Source organism: Ursus arctos, unplaced genomic scaffold (assembly GCF_023065955.2).
Source record: "Ursus arctos isolate Adak ecotype North America unplaced genomic scaffold, UrsArc2.0 scaffold_2, whole genome shotgun sequence".
Lineage (NCBI taxonomy): Eukaryota > Metazoa > Chordata > Mammalia > Carnivora > Ursidae > Ursus > Ursus arctos.
In genome coordinates this window covers 30,549,782-30,573,096 of record NW_026622874.1, presented here as the reverse complement: position 1 = coordinate 30,573,096, position 23,315 = coordinate 30,549,782, and the positions used below count along the sequence as shown (strand labels likewise).

The window sequence follows — 23,315 nt, the reverse complement described above, 5'->3', positions numbered from 1 at the left end:
GAGACCCAGTGAACCTCTGGCCCCTGGAAGAGGACTGAAAGAGGCCTGATAGGCCCTGCCATCACTTTGGCTCCTTCTCCCTTTGATCTGACAAAAAGAGCTCTGTGGTCTGGAACGGAGGACGCCAAGCCAAGCAAACATTTATGGAACGCTTACGGCATGAAGGGCACTCGGCAGGGTACACACACATGGCCGCTCCATGACAGGGGGAGCCAGGCCTCTTCTCCCGGAGCTGGGCCCGTGCTGGCACAGACCCAAGCCACTTGGAGGGACAGAGCAGCAACGGGGGCTGGGGGGGGGCAGGTCCCCAGCCTCCTGTCCCTACAGGCCCTGGTGACGTGTCCTGCTCCTCATAGCTTCCTCTCCTACCAGCCCCCTCCACCAGCAGCCCTGCCTGGTTTTACGACAGAGCATAAAACATGAAGATTAATAAACAGGACCATTTATGAAACTGAAAACGTGGAAAAACAAAGTGGAGATGGACTGATTTGATAAGGCAGTGGGCTGGGTGTTGCTTTTGGAAAAGGCCAGTTCTTGACCCCCTCCGAAGGGCTCATTATAAGTGCTGCTTTTTTCTCTCCCCAGCAGCATGAACATGTGGACTGCCCAGGAAGGGTCAGGGCTTCCAGAAGGACCGACAGAGGCCAGTGCAGGTCAGACACCAGTCACGGAGCTCAGACGGTGCACGGCCCGCCCCTGCGGCTAGAGCGGACGGAGCGCAGCTCTGCCCGCCCTCCTCCCTGCCGGGGACACCGGCTTGCGGGGAGACAGACAGGCCGGGCGAGCACAGCCTCGACAGCAGGTGCAGGGGGCTGGGGTGGCGGGCACAGAGTGACAGGCCGCACAAGCACCAGCTCTGGAAATCAGCCAGCCTGGGGATCGTGCTCCCTGTGCCTCGGCTTCCCCACCTGCACAAGCAGACCACGTGACTGAGTCACGGGGCTCGTGTGAGCGGTAGGTTGGACCGTCTCAGTAAACCCTGCAAAAGAGTGTTGGGCATCACATAGTTGCTGAAGAAGTGTATTCTGGATCATTCCCTGTGGGGGTGACCCTTGAGATGATTCTGGAAGGAGGAGCTGGAAGTAGTCAGGTATAAAAGGTGAAGAATTTGGGCGGAAGTATCCAGACAGGAACAGTGCAGACAAGGACACAAGGCAGAAATGCCACCAAGGGAGAAGTTTGTGTCTGTGCGAGCAGCCCGGCGGCCGGTGCTCACACTGACGGAGAACGTCCTGTGCCGGGCACTGCTGTCCCATGTCTGACGGGTGCTGCCCCAGTAGTGGGGTACCATTGCTATCCTCATCTTCCAAACGACAAAACGGAGCCTAGAGAGCGATAAGCGACTCTCTAAGGGCACGCGAATGGTGGAGGTGAGACCCAAAGCCGGCGCCTGAGTCCGCGCAGGCTCGAGTTCTGAGCCATTCTGCTTAGGGAAAATGCCTTGGAGTTTAGGGAAAAGGACAGTTTTTTCTCAGTGTTTCTTGATAACCTCTATCCCTCCCCAACCCTCCCTCTCCACTAAAGAATTCAAGGGCAGTTCTATGAAGCAGAGAGATCTGGCCAAGAAGCTGAGGCTCTCGGAGCAGTCAAGGTGGGGGGGCGACTCCCCAGGTACCTGAGGCTGGGCAACCCTTCAATTGATCGGGATGGAGGAATAACTTAAGGTGAAATCCAGACTTCGAGTGGTCAGGACGAGCAGCAGGGGCTGGGTGTTTGGGTTATGGGGGAAGTCGTGCCTCCCTGGAGGTGCTGGGGTACCAGTTACCCTCCTAGTCATGAGTGACCTCGAGGCACAGCACTGGGAGGGAGGAGCAGGAATGCACAGAAGCCCCAGGGGACCTTCTCCAGGAAGCATCTAGAGAGTGGAGATGCTCTGCTCCAGGTGGCCTGGTCCGGTGCGTCTCAGAGCACTTCCTGCACTTCCTTCTGGCATTAAGCAAGAACCACCTTGCCCGAGCAAGACTAGCATCATCTCATTCCTTCTTGGCCCCTGCACCCAGGGCAGGTGGGTCAGCAAGGTCTTCTTTGGACAAACTAACCTAGGGCATGAAAGACTCCTACAGACGCACCCGTTCTTCTGTCTTGAGGATGATACGAGGCCAAGAGGGCCGAGGAGCCTTCCTTCTCAATACTGCCCGGTAAAAGAGATGCATTCCTTGGCTGCTGTTCGGGGAAGAGATGATGCCATTGCATGGGGGCTGCTGGCCTCTGGCATTTCACTAGGGCCGTCTCTATCCCTCTTCTCCTCGCTTTGTGCTCCCTAGTGTAGTGGAACGAATTATGGTCACCACAAATATGTCCACCCGGAACCTCAGAATGTGACCTTACTTGGAGTAAGGGTCTTTGCCCATGTAATCAGGTAAGGATCCTGAGATGAGATCATACCACCTAAGGGCGGGCCTTAAATGCAATGGTGAGTGTCTCTGTAAGAGATAGAAAAGAGAAGGCACGAAGCACAGAGCCAAAGGCCATGTGAACATAGAGGTAAATACTGGAGCGATGCAGCTACATGCCAGGAGATGCCAGGGATTGCTGACGGCACCCAGAAGCTAGGAGAGAAGCTTCCAGCAGGAACTGACACTTTTTCTCAGGCTTCTGGAAGAAGACATTGCTTTTGTTTTAAGCCCCTCCTCCAACCCAGTTTATAGTAATTTGCTATGGTGGCCCTTGGCATCTAGGCCTCGGTTTCCTTTCCTGCCGCTGCTTCTTCCCATCCTGCATGTGGCCCTTCCCAAAGCGCAGCCCTTTGTTCTCTGTGCTCCCGCCGGCTGTCCTCCCAGCGCCCTCCTGCTTCAGCGCACACTGTGCAGCTGAGAGCTCACAGAGGTGCCGGCCAGACCCAGTGCAAATGCCCCCCCCCCCTGCTGTGTGCTGCCACGGACACAGAGGATGGTTCTGGAGCTTTCTAAAGCCCAAGATGTCTCATCTACTCCTGCTTCCAGCCTTGCTCTGCTGATGCAGTGAATGACGTTTGTGAGAAGCCCCTCCCGCCCTCCATGCTTGTGAACAATCCTGCTTTTCTCACTAGCTGAGCCCTAAACCTGAAACTTCCCATGCTGAGCACGGCTACGTCAATGTCTTGTAGACCCCTCAATCCCCACGCTCTTCCTGGCCCGAGCAGCTTCTCTTCCCAAGCAGCCCTCCTCAGCGTGAGCCACGTCGCCAGCGGGCCAGGAGGAAAAGGGGCCAAGATGCAGAGCTGGTGACCTCCTTCCTCTCTCAACAGAGATACCAAGGGGCCAAGACAGGCGAACCAGCGTTCAGCCTCAAACACGTCCTCCATAATGCCTCCCTCTGTCTGGGGACACTGTGATTTGCGAAATTGTGTTAACACTATGCGGGCTCAGTAAGAAAGTGGAAGGTGACCTGGTATTTGCAGACATGAAACCCACCAAACACTTCTCTGAGTGTCTGGTTTGTTCCCCATGCCCCCTTCAGCCTGATTATCCCACACAATCCTACTCACATTGTCTCTGGAGAGTTGAGACCATGTTTCTCTCCACCCTGGGCATACAGTGAATATTCCCTTTGCCTTCTGGCCCGAGGCAAAGGGAAATGGAAAATAGGGGAAAGGGTCTGCCCTGGAGCGTGCAGCCGGGGGGAGCCCATCAGGGGAGGGACAGCTCAGGGCAGGCACTGGAGGGTCAACATTTCACTACCACCATCCTAATCTGAATCCCTCCCCAGTGCTTCTCCTCACTTCCTCATCTGAGCCTTCAACCCCAACAGCAGCTAATGCCCACTAGCCATTCAGCGAAGGACCGGATATTGGGCTAAGTGCTTTGTCCACATTAGTGACCCTCACAACCCTCCGAGATGAACACAGAAGTCATTCCCCCAGGTAAGTCTGCACCTGATGTCCTCTGGATTCGTGTCTCTGCACTGCCTATGTCTTACCATCCAGAAGGACAATAATTAAAGAAAGATTCATCCATCCCCAACGTCTCCTGGTTGATTGCATTCTCTTTTTTCCTGAAGAATCTGGTACAAAGCATTTATGTGCATAAATGTTCTCCCAGTCTTAGAAATAGGTGCTTTCTCATGCACCCCAATATTTATAGCAACAATGTCCACAATAGCCAAAATACGAAAAGAGCCCAGATGTCCATCGGCAGATGAATGAATAAAGAAGATGTGGCACGCACACACACACACACACACACAAGAATATTACTCAAGCATCAAAAAGAATCAAATCTTGCCATGTGCAATGACATGGATGGAACTAGAGGAGATTACGCTAAGTGAAACAAATCAGTCAGAGAAAGACAAATACCATATGATTTCACTCATATGTGGAATTTAAGAAACAAAACAGATGAACATAGGGGAAGGGAAGAAAAAATAAAATAAGATAAAAACAGAGAGGGGGTAAACCATAAGAGACTCTTAATCATAGGAAACAAACAGGGTTGCTGGAGGGGAGGGGGGTCGGGGGATGGGATAACTGAGTGAGGGGCATGAAGGAGGGCACGTGATGTAATGAGCTCTGGGTGCTGTATGCAACTGATGAATCACTAAATTCTACCTCTGATACTAATAAAAAAAGATGCATTCAAAAAAAAAAAAAAAAGAAAGAAATAGGTGTCTTCTACCAAAATGGACAAACAACTATGAATCCTGACAACTGCACGTTCCTAGACAGTTGGCTCTAACGTCCCTGTTGTCTTTCCTGGTCTGTGGCCCCTCGTCGGTGGCATGCGGTTAGGGTTGCTGGGACACCCGCCGCTGCAGCCCGCAGACTGTCCCATCCCACGCACAAAGGTCTAGAGCAAATAACTCTTTGATTCATGAAATCGTCTAGTTTTGAAAAATAATGGTTGTAACAATGTCACTGTCTGATTACTCTAGGGTTTGACTGTCCTGATACATCATTTTCTGATGTGCTGATAAAATCCCTGTTTTAGGACACTGACGCCCGAAGCTTTCACGCAGGAGTTCGGGTTAGCTCAATGCTTCCCTGGGTGCAGCCGCCCAGCCGCCAACAAAGCTCAGGGTTCCGCACTCCTTGAGAAGGTCACACCTACACTGCAGACTCAGGATCAGCGTTGTCTGTGCAGGGAAGTCTCTCACACCGGGGTGGGCGGAGGTGAGAGGCGCTCTGGCAGAATCTCAGAGCGTGGGCCGGAGCTGGCTGATGGGCACCTAGGGACCTGCGCCTCCTAGTGAGCTGCCAGCCCAGCAGCTCCGAACCAGGCGTGTGGGCTCCTCTGGAGAGCTGCTCCTGCTCGCTCCTGTCCCTGCTGGGGTGCTGTGAACCCGGGGACAGGGCCATGGGGAATCAAGAGTGCCTGGGGGTCTGGAGAAGGGCTCCTGGACGGTGAAGGGCTCTTTTATTTATTTATTTTTGATGTAAAGTTCCATGATTCATTAGTTGCGTATAACACCCAGTGCACCATGCAATACGTGCCCTCCTTACTACCCATCACCAGCCTATCCCATTCCCCCACCCCCCTCCCCTCTGAAGCCCTCAGTTTGAAGCTCTTTTAGTGAGAAGGGAGAAGGCTACTGGCTCCCTGAGCTTTTCCTTTTGGAGCGTTAGTCTCCTCCACTATGGAATATGGGGAGCATAAGAGAGTGCGGGGGTCTCTTCCATTCTCTGCCCATGCCATGCTACTTCAGAGAGGGGCCTCTGACCCAGTAGCTTCCCTGCCTTCTTGGACCATGGCAGGGGTCTCCCTGTCCTTGCTAAAGCACGGGGATTGTACCCCAGGGCCAGAGTGGTGCCTGACCCCACATTGACAACTGAGACTCCGGGCTGCATGCAGGAGGGGTGCATAACTGCGAGCAGCCCTGGGCTGCACGGTAACATATGGGCCAGAAGGTGACCAGAGGCGCCCCCTTTCACCTGCGGGCTCAAGCAGCCTTCTCTGCAAACACCACCAGGAGCAGAGAAGGCCACTTCATCACAGAATCCCCTTTCAGCACGGTACCTAGTGCCCGCCAGCCGCATGTGAGCCGCACCCTGGCCACAGCCAGCGGAGCGCTGAGCCGGGCGCCCTGCCTCTCTGAGCCTTGCTGTCCTCCTCTGGAAGCCGGGACCCACCATTCTGGCTTCGGCTCTCGGGTGGCGCTGGGACCAGGCAGACCGCGGCACACGCCGGCGACCCGAGGTTATCCCCAAGGAGTCTCCCGCGGGAGAGGCCGCACCAGAGCTCTGCCAGAAGGGCCTTTCCAGCCACACAAAGCACGGAGGGCAGCAAGGCTGGAGGACTGATGGGTGTAGACGGAGGGGTCAACCGAGAAGGCCGTGATCGTAGCTCAGCACAGATACGGAAGGGGTGGCCCAGAAGCAGAGGAGCGGCCACAGGAACCGCAGCGCAGCCTGCTTCTGGACGTGCACACCGGCTCACGGGAGATGAGAAATGGATCCCAAGCCCCAACCTGGGGCCCCGCCCGTGCCAGGTTCCCGAGAAGCATCTCCAGGCAACGCACACTGCCAGTTCCCACAGGGCTTTGGCCCCAGGCTGTCTCCCACCCGGGGAAGCCGATGGAACCATCTGCAAACCATGAAGCTGCCCTTTGCCCTTCTAGAGGCTGTTTCAGTAGACTGCACGTCCATGCCTTCATGCCCAGGGGGCCCCACTGGTCCCTCTGGTCCCCTTGGTTGTCTGATGAAGGGGCACAGGCGGCCCGACCTCAGGAGAAATCGTTAAAGAAGAAATTTCAGGGAGACCAACCCTAAATGGCACCTCTTAGAGACGAGAGAACTTTAAGCCTCTTCCCACTTCTCATTACAAGCTCCACCCCGAAACTCACGGCCCAGCTGTGTGACTCAGGGCTCCTTCTTTATGGGAAGAAGCCTGGAGCCACCTGCCTCCCCTCTTCCCCAGCTGTGCTTGTCTGCCAGGGAGAGGGACAGAATCACCTGGGGAACTTTCTATGCGTCATCAAGATGGCCACATAGGCACATAATTCACACTTGGGTTTAGAGGAAAGGCCCATGCCCACACTCAGGAGGCAAGATGCCCCCGCTCTGTGCCAGGGGACCAGCTGCACACACATAGCCCTTCACCAGCTTCACCAGCCCCCTCTTGCTCTGTGTTCCCCTCCTGGGCACCAGCCATTGCTGTCCCCCGTTCCTGGTCCCGAGCCCCATCTGGAGCAGAGGCCTTGAGGCAGTGGATCTGAAGACAAAAACATCTCAGCTGCCTGGGCCCCAGGTATGTATATCTGCCCTGTCTGAGCCCTCTGCCTGCGGAGCCGCAGCCTGTCTCCCCGCTGGGGAGGAACTCAGCTAGGGGGCTGCCTCATAGGCACCCTAGATCCCAGAGCTGGAAAGGGGCCCATTCCTCTGACACCAGACAGACCCAGTGAATCAGCCCTGGAGTTGGGCAGCCCTCCCCCACCCCCCAGTCAGGAGAGCAGACAGAGGTTCTCCATGATCAGTCCTTCTTTCCCAAGACCGGCCCCGAATTCCCCACTGTGGCCCTAAGCCTCAGGCTCTGCCAGAACCTCATTCCACCAGGAAGCAGCTCCGATCAGCCCCTCAAGAGTCTTCACGCAGTGCCTGCTGACCACAGACGGAGGTGCAAGGTATATGAGGTGGGAGACCCACGTGTAAAGAAAGCAGAAAGAGCCTTCCCCTTGGGAACTGACGGTCCAATGACTTCCCTGGCCTGAGCTGACCTGAAACTGCTGCATTTTGAAGAAGGACCCAAGGGATGAGGAAGGATGGGCGGGGGGCTGGGGGCCCCTCCTGGTGTGGGCGGGGGGCTGGGGGCCCCTCTGTCGTACTCTCCCAGTCCTGAGCAGCTGGGGGCCCCTCTGTCGTACTCTCCCAGTCCTGAGCAGCCGGGCTTTCTGCCTTCCTGAGGCTGGACTGGCTGCCAGGGCCCCTTCCTCAGCCACGGGCGGGGCCACCACTCCTCCCCCAGGACAGGCCGAGTCCTGGTCCCAGCGCCACCGACGGCTCGGGCCCTGCCCTCCCCTTGCCTGGCCTTCCCACGGTGGCGGCTGCTCGGAGGTGCCTGCAGCCTCCCCGCTCTTCACCTGTGCCTTGTCGAAGACCTTTTCCACCCAGGGGAGCACGGCTCCCAGTTCGCAGATGTGAGGGTGACTCGGAATGGCCACTGGCCATGCACGCGGGTGCTCGCTACTCAGCGGCTGCCGTTCCTGTCCCCCCGGGGCCTGGGCCTTTCCTAACCCGTCTCCCCCCACCCCCCGTACTGCCTGAGGGGCTCACACTGTTCAGTACTTGTGTTCCGTACCTGAGATTATTACTGTGTTTACCTGTCTCCAAGTGTGCTTTGATGGTCTCCCCACTCCCCCAGCTACAAGACCCACGTCATTGCCAAGACAGGCTGTCTGCCTCCCTGCCGGGGCCCAGCTACAGCACCGCCTGGCGCGCGGCGGGCATCCCATGAGTGTTCGGTGATTGACTGTCTGACTTGAGCAAATCCATGAACTTCTCGGTCTTTGGTTTTGTCTTTATAACTTGGGAATAACAGCCTTTACTAGAATCTCTAGAGGAACGGCACGAAGCTAAAATGAGACAGTGCACCCCAGGGTGTGTGTGTGTGTGTGTGTGTGCGCGCGCGCATGTGTGTGCGTGTGTGTGTGTGTGCGCACGCGTGGTTATTTATGTGCCGCCGATCAGTCCACCCTCTGTGCTCTGCTTGGAGACACTGGAGCTGAGAGCCGGCCACCCACGTTTCCCAGACTCGCTGGGCAGCAGGCCTCTAGTTAGGCTCTGCCCATGGCCGGCCCTGGCAGGATTGAATGGCAGGGGGAGGACAGAAGAACCTTCCTCCCTGCTTTTAGCTTCTGCAGTTACAGTGCCGGCAGCAACGGTCAGCTTCAGGCCCGCCTTTTAGCAGCTTCTTTCCTCTCGGCGCTCCCTGAGCAAGCTTTGCCACGCTCCCCTGGGGACCAGCCGCAGCCCCGCTGTGCACGCAGCAGCCGGACGGAGCACAGCTCCACAGCACTCCTCACCATCTGGGCACCCCCAAGCCAGGCCCTGTCCCAGAGCTGGGGACAAGCCCCAGGGTGTCTCCTCCGATGTCCGGTACCAGCCACGCGGCGCCGCTCTTGGCGGTCTGAACACTAGTGGCATCCCGAGCACACTTCCCAGAAAGTGGGGCCCTCCCCTGGCCCCATGGGAGCGTCACTGCTGCTTCTAGTTCTTAATCTCTGGGCATCCTCAACATCTGCTTTTCCGTCTTTCAGCCTTCCGACTCCAATTCCCCAATTTAAAGCTCTTAGAAATTAGTGTGGCTTCAATTTCTGTTTTCCTGACTGGGTCCTCACTGCAGCCAGAGAACGGGGTGGAGAAAAGGGGAAAAAGTTTAAGTGGAAACGTAGCAGTACATGAGAAGGAGAGGACTGACCCCCCCACCTGGTGTGCACAGCCCTGTTTTACTCGCCACAGGACGCCTGCGGGGGCTGGGCGAGGCTCCCGGCTAATGTCACCTTTGCCGGTGTCCCTAGCACCTTAGCTTCTCTCTCTGGGGCCTGTGAGGGCTCCAGTCAAGGTCTTGACTTTCTCTTGATTCTCTTGGCTATAAGGACTGGGGGTCCCCTTCCTTCTTCCTCTCTGCTCGGTCTATTCCTATCATTCAGAGGACCTGTTGTTCCTAAAGCTTCCAGAAACCAGTAGGCACGAGGCCTGTGCAGGGGAGGAGGAGGCCGGTTTTCACCCAAGTCTGTCTTAGAAATACCCCGTCTGTGGATGACTCACCCGCCGCCCAGCTGCGGCCCGTGTGACTCACAGCCCTCTACTGAGTCAGGTCCGATGCTAAGCGTTTACATGCCTTCTCTTCGCTCTCAACCACAAGCCCATGAAGTTGGAACTGTTATCACCCTCTTTCAAAGATGAAGGACTGAGGCTCAGAGCTGAACGTCACTCAGTCAGTCTACAGAACCGCGGACCAGAGCCCAAGTCGGCTGATCCTCCAGCAATGCTACTGGGACCGGGATCCCTGCAGATGCCAGAGCAAAGCGGCCTTGGGAAGGGGACAGGTTCAAGGTCCTCTGCTCAGGAAGCTGCCCCAAGGTCTCCGGGGCTCTGGAGAGAGCTGAGCACCTGTGGGCCAAGAGGCCCTTCCTGGCAGACGGGACAGTAGAAACGGGCAGGCCACCTGCTCTGAGCACCAAGCTCTGAGCTTATCCTAGGATCAGCACCGAACGCCCCCAGGGATGAATGAGATAAGGGGAAGGTATGACCAATGTCAATTGCCCAGACCCAGTGCTGCCTCGTGGATGGGGACCAGGCTCCAAGCCTGGGGGCGGAGAGGTCAATTCAGCCCTCCAGAGTGTTCACTGCCTCTGTGGCAACCCCTTTGACCAAGTGCAGACATGGGATTTGTTTTCTCAGTCCCAGATGGCTCCTCACTCCCAGCAAGCAAGGGCAAGAAGCTGCCTCCCCAGCTGCGAGGTCACACCACATCCCAGCCTGACCAAGCAGGGGGCACACTCACCCCTCCCCCCGTGGCAGGGACTGTGCCCTCCTTCTGGCCCATGATCTCTGCTGGGCTTGGGGACCTGGCCGCGCCATCTGCCAAAGGCCAAGGCCCTCTTCTTGTCCCCATCAACCTCCCCCTGACCCCGGGCCAGGCAGAGTCAACCACCTCCGCGCATCTGGGACAGTGACATCTTCCTTGCCAGGAAGCCGCGGAGGCAGCCTTCGGGGGTAGGTTTGTGGTGCATATCAAGTGGCCGCACCAGCTCCGCCTCCTCTACTCTGTAATTCTTTCCCACGATAGCATCGGAGCGCGTGGCACCCAGAGAGACAGCTTCCAGACTGTACTTCTCTCCTTCCCTCGGCACACAGATGGCAGGAGTCGGTCCTGAGTCCAGGACAACAAAGGAAGGCTGATTGGTCAGGCTGCAGAATCTGGCCTTGGGTTTCTCAGTAGTTGGTGTTTGAGCTGACCTGGAAGCTGAATGTCTGGACCACACATCTGTCCTTCCATCCCACGCCAATACTCGGCCCACAGTCCTGAAGCAGGAACGCTGCAGCGGCCCCTGGCTTTCTGGGGGAGAGGACGCAGGGGGAGCATAAGTGTGGCAAACTGGTCCCACCTGTCTGTTCTGACCCCCAAAGGCTGTGGGAGATGGCCGAGGGGCAAGAAAAGCCCATGGGGTCTGGGGGGAGCCGGGGAAGTGGACCTGAGGATGCCTGCTCTGTTCTGGGGGACTGGACATCTGAGGGGGACAGACAGAACAGAAGAGAACGAGATGGACAGAAGGCAGGACAGAAAGAGAAGCAGGCCTTGCAGAAGAGCCTCAGCAAGAGAATGGGCAGAGGAGAGATGGTGTGAGCACTCACGTACCTGAACCACGGAAGGGAAGAAGCAGGGGTGGCATGCACAGAGGGGGCCCACAGTGAACATGGCAGTGGCCCCCAGGCGCTGTGCTCTCCCCATCCATCAGACGCCGCTCTAAACACCTGCGTACATTATTTCAGTGAGTCCCAACAACCCTACGGGGCAGCCACTCTTGTAATCCCATTACACAGAGGAGGAAGCTGAGGCCGAAGGAGAGGACACAGAGAGTGAGGGGCCGAGCTTGGGCTTGCGTGATGCTGGAGCCAGGGGGCTGTAACACCTGCCTGCCATCCGGCCTGCAGCCCCTCCAGGCCCCTCCTCCTCCCTGATTCTCACTCAGAGAAGAAAACAGGGACTCCCCACCTTTACTTGAAAATGGGACCCCTTTTCCTCTTCCCATTCCCACCTCCCAGCCTATGTAACAGACCCAAGGAAGGGAAGCTTCCGTCTCTGGCCCAGGTCTCTGCTTGCACGCTCCGTCTCTGTGTTTTGGACCAGAATTCTCCTCCCCAATGTGAGTCTCTTTTTGTGCCATTCTTATACCTGGTATAAACAGAACAACGTGCTGTCCGGGGTGGGCATGTGAATTACAGGAGCTCTAACACATGCACAGTAGGCAGCACCGCCCCCCGCCTCCCCGAGCATCCGTAAATGCAGTTTCTGCCCCACCTCACCCTGCACAGAAGGTCTCACCTTCCCCATACTGCGAATGTGGCCCTTCTGGGTCACCCATTCAGTGCGAGGGGCAGTCCTGCCACCCAGGCCGAAGGAGCCGTGTCTGGTCGGACCTGCGCATGGTGCGGACACAGCGGCTCAGACCAAGACTGGCAGATGAGTATCTCTGTCCTGTGAGCACAAGAATGGCCAAGACAGCCCCACCCTGCACAGCAGAAGTGTCCATAAGCCGTCTTTGGGGGCAGGAATGGAAACCCTCAGGCCTGGGGAGGCTGGTCCCCTGGCATCCAGGGAGGCCACTCTGCATAATCAAAGGAGGGCAGCAGGAACCAGGGTGGCCTGCCCGGAGGTGGTGGAAGTTTCACTGCCAGCACTGGCAGGGCGCACAAGTTCCCATGTGCTGCCCTCTGCTCCTCTTGCCCCATCCCCAATTTGCAGTGATATTTCAAAAGTATTTCACCAATGGACATTTTATACATGCTTTTTTTTTTTTTCCTGGATAAAAGAAAAAAGTCAACCTTATCAGATGAGGATACTTGGTGGTTGGGTTACCACTATTATCGTTTATTTTGTAATGTGGACATGGGTGCTCAGAATTTATCTGGCTGATAAATAGAGCAGATTTGAACCCGCGTGTGAGCCCACAAATCCAGGCTTATTTTGCTTCCCTCCCACCCAGCCGCCAAGCACTCAGCCACTCCTCAGTGGTTGGCTCCCAGGATTAAGCTTAATTGGCTGAAAGAACAGGAGCAGGGAGCTGATGGTCCCAGGTGCCCCTCCTACTTAGGAAGCGCCCCCCTCGTGCTGCCCCTTGAAAATCAGCCAGCCAACATGTGAGTCAATTAAGGCAAATTGGAAAATAACAAGCCACCAAAGGTATTGTTCTTGGCACATATCTTTTTATACGCAATGGTTGCAACAATTAGACTCTCTCCCAAGGGCACTGAGAGTGACAAGTGAGAGGCTTGCAGAAGCTCTGAGCAGGGAACGAAGCACCGCTGTCCCTGACATGGACAGCAGACACTTCACTGCCTGCTGGCGGGGCTCGCAGATTCCTGCCACATTCCCTGCGGCAGGTCGGGAGTGTCCAGGGTCAGCCTCACGTGTGAGGTCCCAGGCTGGGGTCCGGAACCTATCTGTGCCCAGGAGCCCCCGATAACCTTCAAAGGCACTCTGCCTGTGTTTCAACATCACCATTTAGTGCCCTTCTTCCCGCCTTAACCCTGTGTACTCTTTCTTTTTTATATTAATTTGTCAACTTACTTTAGGTTTTAATTTGTTGCTGTTTACATACACTGTCAAAATCTTCTCCTAGTTCAGGGGTTGGCAAACTTTATCTGTACAGGGACAAATCATAAATATTTTCTACGTTGTAGGCCATGATACCATCTCTGTCAAAACTACTCAATTCCACCTCTGTAGTGCAAACCACAGCCAGACAAAACATAAATGAATGGGAGTGGATGTGTTCCAATAAAACTTTATTTACAAAAGCAAGTTGCGGGCTGAATTTGGGTCAGGCCAGTTTGTTAACTGCTGTCCTAGTCCATAGTTTTGTTTTTTAATCATTTTTTATGCTCTCTTTCGTCATACCAACATTTTTTGCTTTGACACGATTAAACATTTCTATCTTTTCACGTATGGTTTGCGTGTTTTGTGTAGCCTGTTTATTCTATGGGTGAAGAAACGGGGGCCCAGGAGGGAGAGTGGCTTCCTAAGGTCACACGGGTCCTCTGTAGCAGGAGCTTTGTTCTCCTGTAAGATCACAAGCCACCAACCTAGTGATCAGAGAGCCTCAACTTCGAATTTTGGTCTGTCACTTATGCTGTATATATGTATATAAATATAACACACACACACACACACACACACACATACACCTTTTACTTTTTACCGAATTATCTCAATTTTTAAAAAAATCAGCCTGGTTGTCCATGAACCCCTCACTAATTTATTTCATACACTCTGATACCTCTATAATACGCCCATTAATAATATATTCTATATTTCTAAGTAATTCGTTCCATTTTTTCTCCCCTAGAGATACCATTTCTGGAACCCTCCGTCCCTTGCTCCAAGCTGTTTTGGCTGCTTTGCCAGGCTCAGGATCTCCCTCCGCTGTTGTCCTATCGTTGGTACTTTCTCTTTCTTAGTTTCCTCCTCATTTCATAGGCACAAATCCTATAGTGGCTCCCCCCCCCCAAAAAAAAATTCCCTGAGAGCCATTTGAATCCCTGCATTCTTAAAAGTGTCTTTACCTTCACCCTTCACTAGCAGTTTGGATACAGAACTCTGGAATAAAATAGTTTTCCAACAGAATTTTGCAAGTACTACTCCACTATCTGTCAGCATTACTATTGACATAGGCATTCTGACTACTAATCTTTTGCACGTAAACTATCCCATTTCTATGGAAGTCTGCAGGATACTTTTAATCCCCTGATGTTCCAAGATTTCCCAATTTTATGCTTTGATGTGGGTCTTCTTTACTAAAAGAGCCAGACACTTATGACACTGCAACCTGAGAATTTTTGCTCTTTGGCTCTGAAAAGTGTTCTTACGTTCTTTCTTTGGTAGTTTTTCTTCCCCACAGTTTCATCTTCTTTCTTTCCTATGAGTCAAAATGTAGGATTGATGCTTCAATTTTATCACCCCACCCCCTTTTTTCTTACTCTTTTTATTTTACCTTCTGAAAGATTTCCTTGACTTTATCTTACAGACTTACTATGTTTTAAATTTCCTACTACCCTGTTTTTTAAGATGCAAAAGTTCTCGCTTATATTTTGATTATTTCTTTGATAGCACCCTATTTTATTTCAGGGATACAAACATTTTATGTCCTTCTTTTGATCCCCACATTAGCTTTAGGGTCACCAGGCTGTGTGAGGTAGAGCTCTTAGCACGCCATATAAGAACTTTAAACCAATGCCCCACCCCCGATTTTAGCTGCAGCGTCCCCACCCACCCATCCAAGGCCAGAGCTTTCCTTGAGTTTTACAAGAGACAGAACAAAAGTTCCTTTCTCATCTTTGCATGCCTGGGCTGCAGGGTCTTTCATGTTACTAAAGTACTTACCATTCCTCCATCCACCTTCCATCTGCAAAAACCTTATTGAAATTACTTATCTGCTACTTTCTCTTCCCTCAATTTTTTTTGTCCTTGTGGGTTTCCATCTTTAAAAACAAAACAAAACAAAACAAAACAAAACAAAACAAAACAAAACACACAAAAAACACAAAAAACAAAAACCCAACAACAAGAAACCTATTTCCCTGGGTTGGACGACAGCTCTGGGCGGCCGCACAGTGGAACAGGGAGGCCATTCTGCGCGTGCTACGCCAGTACCTGGACCCGGCCCAGTGCGGCATCCGAGGGCACGAGGTGGCCTTGGGCTCTGGCCAGCCCACCAGCCACTTCAGGCAGACCTTCCCCCACGCCCAGGAGCAGCCGCCCACATGGACCAGCGCCGCCTGGACAGCATCCCAGCCACCAGTCAGGCTAAGGGGCTGTCCAGTGTGAAGGCCCCACTGTACTTGGACGTGACCTGGGATTGGGAGCAAGTGGGGCGGGATCCGCCACGGTCACAGGACCTGCTACTCCGGCACCAACATGACCCGCATCAGCCCCTGAAATGCACGGAGAGGTCTTCAGAGCAGGAGGGCACCTGCTCACACCCAAGGCGCTGCTGACCACCTACGCGCCACATAAGATCAATGAAAGATCAGTCCGCAGAGTAATATAGATTCTGACCTAACTCTTAGATGCAGTCCCCGGAGTGGCGGCTGTGGGACACAGCCTTCCTGGACCGCGTGGTCCAAGCCAGTGGCCTGCTCCTGGAGAGAATGGTGGACATGCCAGTCAACAAGTGCCCGATATTCCAGAAACAGTAACCCCCTCCTTCTCCTGCATGCTTTCGTCTCCACCAAAGCCCCTTCTGGAACAAACCCAGACTGCCAGTCCCTGCTTCCCAGGGCTGGGCCATGAGGACTGGCCTTGCCCAGTCTGCGGGCTCTTGGCTGGTGGCCACAGGGCTGCTTAGCACCTGGGAATAAAATGTTTCTCGCTGCCAAAAAAAAAGAAAAAATTCCTCTAGTGTAATTTCACTGTTTTTTGGATTTTCAGGAGAAATGAGAAATAGATACTGATGTCCAATCCCCCGTATTTAACATGATTTTATTATATTATTATCCTAATATTTAAAGAGACCATAGGAAGCCCTTGCTAACTAATCTGGAATCCAGAACCTGTAACATTAAAATAATAAATTTGGTAACATTAAAAAAAAAAAAAACGCTCTCTATGACAAAAGACAACATATGCAAAATTAAAAGACAAAGGACAAAAATGGGAATATATTTATTTGTATTTCTATTATTACAAAAAGTAGCTTCTAAAAATTGATAAGAAACAAAACCCCAACTTTCCAATTTTTAGAATGGACAAGGATCACAGAAAAGGACATTTAAACGCCCATTAAGCATATGAAAAACAGCCAAATCTCACTCATAATAAGAGAAGTGCAAATTTAAACTACTCTGAGATACCATTTTTTCCCAACTATCAGATAGGTAAAAACCCAGAAGTTTAGTCCACTTTGTGGTTGAGGGTGTGGGGAAATAAGCATTCTCAGGCATCTCAGGCAAGTTTTTTAAATCTTGGAATATCAGTTTCTTTATCGGTAAAATAGAGCTCATAATAGCACCTAGAAGCTTTATAGGCTTATCGGAAGGATGAAAAGAAATACTGCGTGTAGCGTGCCTAACACATAGCTCGTGCACGCTTAATTAAACACTGCTTACTAACATTATTAACATTTATTGGACCACATCGTTACATTTTCCTTCACTGAAGCTTCTACGAAAGACAGGAACAAATGCTGCCTTCCTATCCTCCTGCGAGATCTCCAAGCACAGAGACCAGGCCTCACACTTTTGTGTGGGGCGCAAGGCAGGACACAGAGCCCGTGCTCACTAAACACCTGGTTTTGAAATATAACGAAATATCACGGTCCATTCTTAGGCTACACCTGCGACCTTGGGCTTGTGCCCAGAGTTTCTTCGGTTGCCTCCAAGCAGGAGGGCAGAGGCCAGCAGCTGAGATGAACAACAGGGATCCAGGCCCGTGTGCAGAGCTGGTGGCCCGGGGTTCAAGTGCAGAGTGCACCCCGTCGGCAGATGGCCCTGTGACGGATGAGGCCCATGACTCCGTGATCACCAACACTGCCAATCATGGTAGCCCAGCTGTCAGCTCAAGGAAGCGACGCCTAGTCACGGAGAGGCACTCGGGCCAGGGCAGGGCAGACACCACAATGCAATCTCCCCGGGGTCAAGGGTGGGGGGAAGCTTCTAGTGCCACCTGAGAACATGTCTCAATGGCTGGGGCCCTTCCTGCCTCCTACTGGGGAACCCAAGGGAAGGGAGGGGCCGAGGAGCCGCACAATGCCTAATGTCTCCATAGGAGGACTCTTGATGCCCTGGCCATTTCATGTTTAGGTTTTGATCCCATTTCCAATAACAATCTCTAAGCCTCAAAGATTAGAGACCTCAGGCCCTTTCCGCCAGACTGACTCCCATTTCTCCTCCTTTGTTTCCCAGCAGCCCTGGCTCCTCTGATAACAAAGGCAGAGGGAGGCAGAGAGTGATGTTAGAATCAGGGGAACCTCAGGAGGTCACCTGGTCCAGTCCTCTGTCTTCAGGCCAGTGACCTTCTAAGCCATTTCCAGTGCAAGCTGCCATTATGCCGGCATTATTAATATGACAGCTGATATGTGTTCTGTCTCTGGTTGACAGAAAGCTGGCACACATGCTCTCTCCTCTGGGATCCCAGCAGCCCTGAAGCATATGTGGGGCAAGTATGCTTATTTTGTACAGACAAGGAGATAGGCGGGAGAGGCAAGGTCCCTGGCTCTTCCAGCGCCAAATGCTATTCTCTTTCTAGAAGGTCCAGAGAGTCAGTTCTGCGTTTAATCGTCTGATGGTCAGTGTTACACACACACACACACACACACACACACACGCACGGAGTTGCGTCTACTTCTATGTAAATGCAGCTCCACTTGCTCACTCCTTCGTACACACGGAGAGCAGCTGGTCACTGCCTGTTCTTCCTGTACACGATCTGCAAAGTCAAGGACAGCAAATGACTCATCCAGAAGCCTTCCTCCTGCCAGGCTGCAAGCGCAAGCTCTCTCCTTCCCTCTCTGGTCAGCAGGAGTGTGTGGGGTTGTAAGTGGGTCAGCAGGGGTTTGGGCTGAGTATTCCCAGGCAGGCGGGAGGGAAGTGGGAAGGCAGCGAGGTAGGGCAGCGTGAGCTCCGGAGATGGGAGTTCACATCGCTGGCATTGAGAATGTTGGAGAAAGCCACGGACTGCATCACCTCTCCCCTCTACAGCCTCCCTGCCAGGCCGGGGCTGGGGGTGGAAGGGGGACGAGGAGAGGGGGCCTGCTGAGAAGTACTGAATGAGGCAAGGCCTGTCAGCCTTTCCAGGGGAAAGAACCGTCAGCTCAGGCCCTTGGTGGAAACACACTTTCTTCTAAGCCTTCCGATCTGAGCTCTCCTGCAGCTTGCACCCGAGGAGCCCATGAGCCTGGAGGGGAAGAATTACAGGCCTCTCCGGTCTCTCTCCCTGGGGGCTTAACCTTCACCTCAGGAAGTGCATGGGGGTCTTCAGCCGGACAGAGAAAATATCTTCCTGAGGTGTGTGATTTCCGGCTAGCCAAGTATCATCATCAGAGCAGCAGGGACACAGTCCTGGGGCTGCACAGCCGAATTCTAGGCCCACTTAGGCCAGTGGGGTTCCTGGGGGACCCTGACTGGCCCAGACACGGACCCCATTTGCCTGCAATTTCCACAACAACAGCAACAGGCTGTTGCTGCCATGACTGCTCAGGAGGCAAGTGCGCAGACACAGCTCTCCGAGGCCTCTCCCCTTCCTGGGCATCCTCCCCCTGGGATTCCGCTCGCCCATAGTTCTGAGCCAGGGTCCTCCTCTTGGCCCACACTCACCGATTATGGTCAGCCATCCCTCCCTCCTTCCTTTCTCCCTCCCAGGTCATACTGCTTCTCTGCCCGGTGCCTGGGCCTCCCAGTTCAATCCCCATCTGCGCCTGCGCCATGTGACCGCAAAACCACGCTCCACCCACCGTAATCCTGATCGGCAGCAGCATTACTGAATGGTTCCTGAGAGCCAGGTCATGGGCCGCCCCCCTTCCCTTATTGTAGTATATGTAATCCTCACGACAACTCAGAGACGGGTACCATCGCTGGCCCCGTTGCACAGCTCAGGATACCGATGTGGGGCGGTTAGGGGCATAACGGACATTCAGATCCAGATCCTGTCCTTTTGCCAGTTAATTCCACTCCTCACGGTCGCTATTTTCATTCATCCTGAAATCTCCCCTCTTCCACAAAGGCACCAGGAGGCGGGGAGGGCCTCTTCCTGACTCGCTCAGTCCTTTTAGCCCGAAGGACTGACCGTGTGGGGGGAGGAGCCGCCCCTGAGGGCGGCCGTCACCCCTTCCCCATCCACAACCGTTGTGGTGCAAGAGACGCAAGCAGCTGTATTTGCAGAAGCAAAACGCAGCATGGAGAGTCCGATCTACCGCAAAATAAGCAAAGCATTTGCAAATCAAATAAAAATGACCTTTGCTTTAGCCATTCTCTGGAATTATGTGCACCATGGCTGGTGACTCAGAATGTGGGTGACAGGTGCTTAATGACTTCATTAGAACCACAGTCAGGGCTGGAAAGGACCTCACACACCACTTTGTTCAACTTCTCGATGTTACAGATGAAGAAACTGAGGCCCGCAGAGGGGGAGGGGCGGCCTCTGGGCCTTCCAGCCAGGAGATGGCGGCCAGAGTGGGGAACCAGCGGCTCTTCTGAGCTCAGACCATGCCTCTTCGCAAGTAGATGGCAGGCAACAAAGGCACTAGCAATTCTTACTAAACGCAGGGGCCCCTTTTCACCCCACCACCCGGGCCAATGCTGTGATTCCCACTGTATGGATGAGGAAACGGGCTCAGTGGGAGAGTCTGGGCACCCAGGAGGTCCGGGGCTGGCGTTTCCTAGTTTCTCCCTCTACCGTCTATTGGAAGGACATCTACTGCAGCCAAGTTATGTCGGGCACCACACAGCAGGATGGGGCTGAAGGAAGCACTTTCCCGTCTCCCTGGGAATTCAGTCCAGGAAAACAGGTGTTGGGGTGGGGGGGCAGGGACGCTGTGCTGGGACAGGCATAAGAAGGCACTGAGGCTGCTTCTCCATATACATTGTTTCTTGCCCAAGGTCCGAGAGGAGTCTCGCAGGTGTGGGCAAGGACAGCCATGTCCAGAAGGGGTGGGAGGGGCTGCCCGGTAATCAGTGGCTGGGCCGGGCCCCTACCCCAGCTCTGAAGTGAGGTGTCTATCCCTATACCCCCAGCACTGAGAAGTACCAGGCCTTCGCCCCTGCCGGGCACACAGAGAGCCAGCCCGTAATGAGGCAGGCAGGCATTTACCCTGGCTTGACCCAGTCTCTATTTACATCCAGAACTGTTCAAGGACAGGGACAGCACAAGCAATTACTGGCAGTAAAACCCAAGCCCGGCTCTGCTCTTCTCCCCCACTCTGTTTTTTATATGGTCAATAAAGTGGCTGCCTGATCCGTGTTCTTGGCCGCAGAGTCGAGGTGTGAGTGTTCGGCCGGGAAACCAGCTGGCCGCGCAGGAGGAGAAGAGACTGTCTTCGTCAGGTTGCAGGCTTACTGCCCCGCCCAGGGGCGGGCCGCCGGCTCCAGATGGGGCCTGTCTGCAGGGGCACTTTCTACAAAGCCCCTCCAAGCTCACAAAGATGGAATTCGTACAGCCAGGCCATTCCCTTCCCCTACAGAGCCTCTAAAAGAAGGGGCCTTCCCTGTGCTCCCTGGAGATGGCACATGAATCTATCCAGGAAGAGACCGTTTTCACAGAACCACGAGCGAGGCCTCCCTTCCCGGCCTGCTGTGTGCTGTGAAGTGTGCACAAGCTGTGATACAGGTGTGCCACGCAGGGACGTGATGAGGCTGGACACAGAACGTAAGCACACGCAGTGGCAGGTAGCACAGACACTAAATACGGCACAGTGCCTGCAGCATCCCGCGTGTTGGCGAGAGCCCTTCGCTGCCCTACTCTCCGGACAGAGAAGGACTCTGAATGGATCATGCCCCACTTCCACCCCCACTCCACAGCCATTTGTGCAGCCTTCACACTGGACTGCTCGCCTTTCCCCCATGCCTGTTTGCATTGATTCAAATCCCATCTCTTCGGCAAAGGCCTGAACAATGCCACTTTCTCCAGGAAGCCTTCCTTGAATCTCCCAGCCAGAAGTACTCAACATGATCTCCATCCTGCTCTAATAATAAACAATGCTTTCCACCCCGATGTTACTCTTTTATGTAAATATCTAAATTTCCCCCCAAATTCATTAGCCCCCCAGGGCGGGATTCATGTCCGATTCATTTCAGCATCCCCCACAGGGCAAAGTGCAGTGCTAGGCACCCAGCAGGAGCCCAGCAAATGTCTCCTGAATGAACGAACACAACATTCTTGCCCACACGCGTGAAAGACACACAAGGCTGGCAGGCAGGTGTCTTGGGGTGCCCTCACTTGTTCCCCTCCTTTTCCTGCTCCCCTGGGTGGAAGTTTTTGTTTTTCTCCTCAGTGAATCATTTATATCAAATGTGTGCAATGGGTGGTAGCCAGCATTGGCAAAAAGAAAGATCGTTGTCTAAGAGTCAGATATTCTCAAGCCTGGAAAAATCAGGCGACTGCTCCATAGAAGGACCCGAAGGTTCACTGCGGACGCTTGGGGAAAGAGCTGGGACTCTTGAGAAGAGGGTGGGGTTGGAAGAAGCTGGGGGTGGGGGTGGCTGGATGGATTCCAAGGGAAGGGACTCCGCAACCAGCGCAGCGCCCCGGAGGCGAGCTCTGCATGGGCCCTGACGTGAGAAGGCGTCCAGCCTGCTGCGTGCTCCAAGAGCTGACACCGAGACCGCGCTTAGCCCGGAGCAGAGAGGAGCTGCAGAGCCATGCCTCTGCTGCGAGCCACCGTCCAGAGGCCTCTGTCTCCAGCGTCCGGTCCAGAGCACCCATCCCGGGTGAGGACCACTCGGAAATTCTCACTGTCTGGGAATCCGGAGGCTCCGAAGTCGAACATACCCTTTCTATGCCTGAAGGCTGAATGACACAGTGACCATCACCACATCTCCCATTTACACGGTTACAGCTCATTAACAGCTTAGCTAATAGTCCCAGCCTCCCTGAACTGACCATTGAAGTTTGCTGATCACTCTTGGGCTATGTTCAGCTCTTTCACTCTGGCAGAGCAATGGGACTGATCCACCAAGGGGGAAGGATTCCGCCCGCCCATTCTCCCAGGCACTTGCCCATTCAGACACAGGCTGAGATCAGGGGGGATTTGAATGGGGTCAAGTGAGTCTCTGTGAAAGTTTCCTGCAAGATTAGAACCTCTGGTCTAATTGCAATGCTCAGATTCCCAATTCTAAAATGGAAAGTCTCTGTCTGGTTCTGTTAGTCTCCAAACGCCTCCCACCAGCACGATTCTTGGTTCCCCGGGAGGGAGGACGAGGGTGGAGGAGGAATTTGCGTTTGAGGCCCACAGCCAGGGGCTGGAGTAGTGCCTGGCAGGGGTGTGCAGACCAGAGATACTCTGGCACTTCTCATGCTTTTCTACATGAGGAAGAAAGGCGTAAGTAACTCAAAATGATAAGGCCCATTCACTTGGTAAGTCCTGGCCAGTCAAGGGTGTGGATTCAAACTCCAGGAGTTCACTTGACTCAAATCTCCCAAACCCCACCTTGTTGTGGCCACGATCCTACACAGCCGTCTCTCAAGTGCACTGGCAGCTGGAGAAGAGAGAGGGAGACCATTATTCAAAAATTCATCTGCTGAAGTCCTACCCTTTCGTAGCTCGGAAGGTGGCCTTCCTTGGAAGCGGGATAGCAGCAGATGTAATGAGTTGAGATGAGCTCATGCGGGAGTAGGGTGGGTCCCTAACCCAATATGACAGGTGCCCTTATATAAAGGGGACATCTGGACCTAGAGACGGATCCGCACACAGGGAGAATGCCACATGAGGGTGAAGGGAGAGATCAGGGCGATGCAGCAGAAGCCAAGGAACACCAAAGAAGCCCACCAAGCACCAGGACCAGGAGAGAGGCCTGCAGCAGATTCTCCCTCACAGCCTCAGAAGGAAGCAACCCTGCCGATGCCTTCATCTCGGACGTCTAGCTTCCGAGACCGTGAGACAACACGTTTCTGTTACGTAAGTCACCCTGGCTGTGGTACTTTGTCATGGCAGCCTGAGCAAATCAATACAGAGACGCGAGGCGGGCTCCT

General features: G+C 53.9%; 2 protein-coding genes across 3 annotated transcripts in view; one reads left to right on the top strand and one right to left on the bottom strand.

Moving 5' to 3' along the window:
- The window catches only part of KCNH1 (potassium voltage-gated channel subfamily H member 1), a 351,315-nt gene that overhangs the window by 7,945 nt on the left and 320,055 nt on the right, over positions 1-23,315 (bottom strand). The gene's annotated exons all lie outside the window — the stretch shown is intronic.
- On the top strand, positions 1,362-15,832 carry METTL26 (methyltransferase like 26). The gene is given in 6 exon segments (XM_057315695.1): positions 1,362-1,370; positions 15,231-15,390; positions 15,393-15,581; positions 15,584-15,655; positions 15,658-15,705; positions 15,708-15,832. Coding segments are annotated over 6 exon segments (603 nt in total).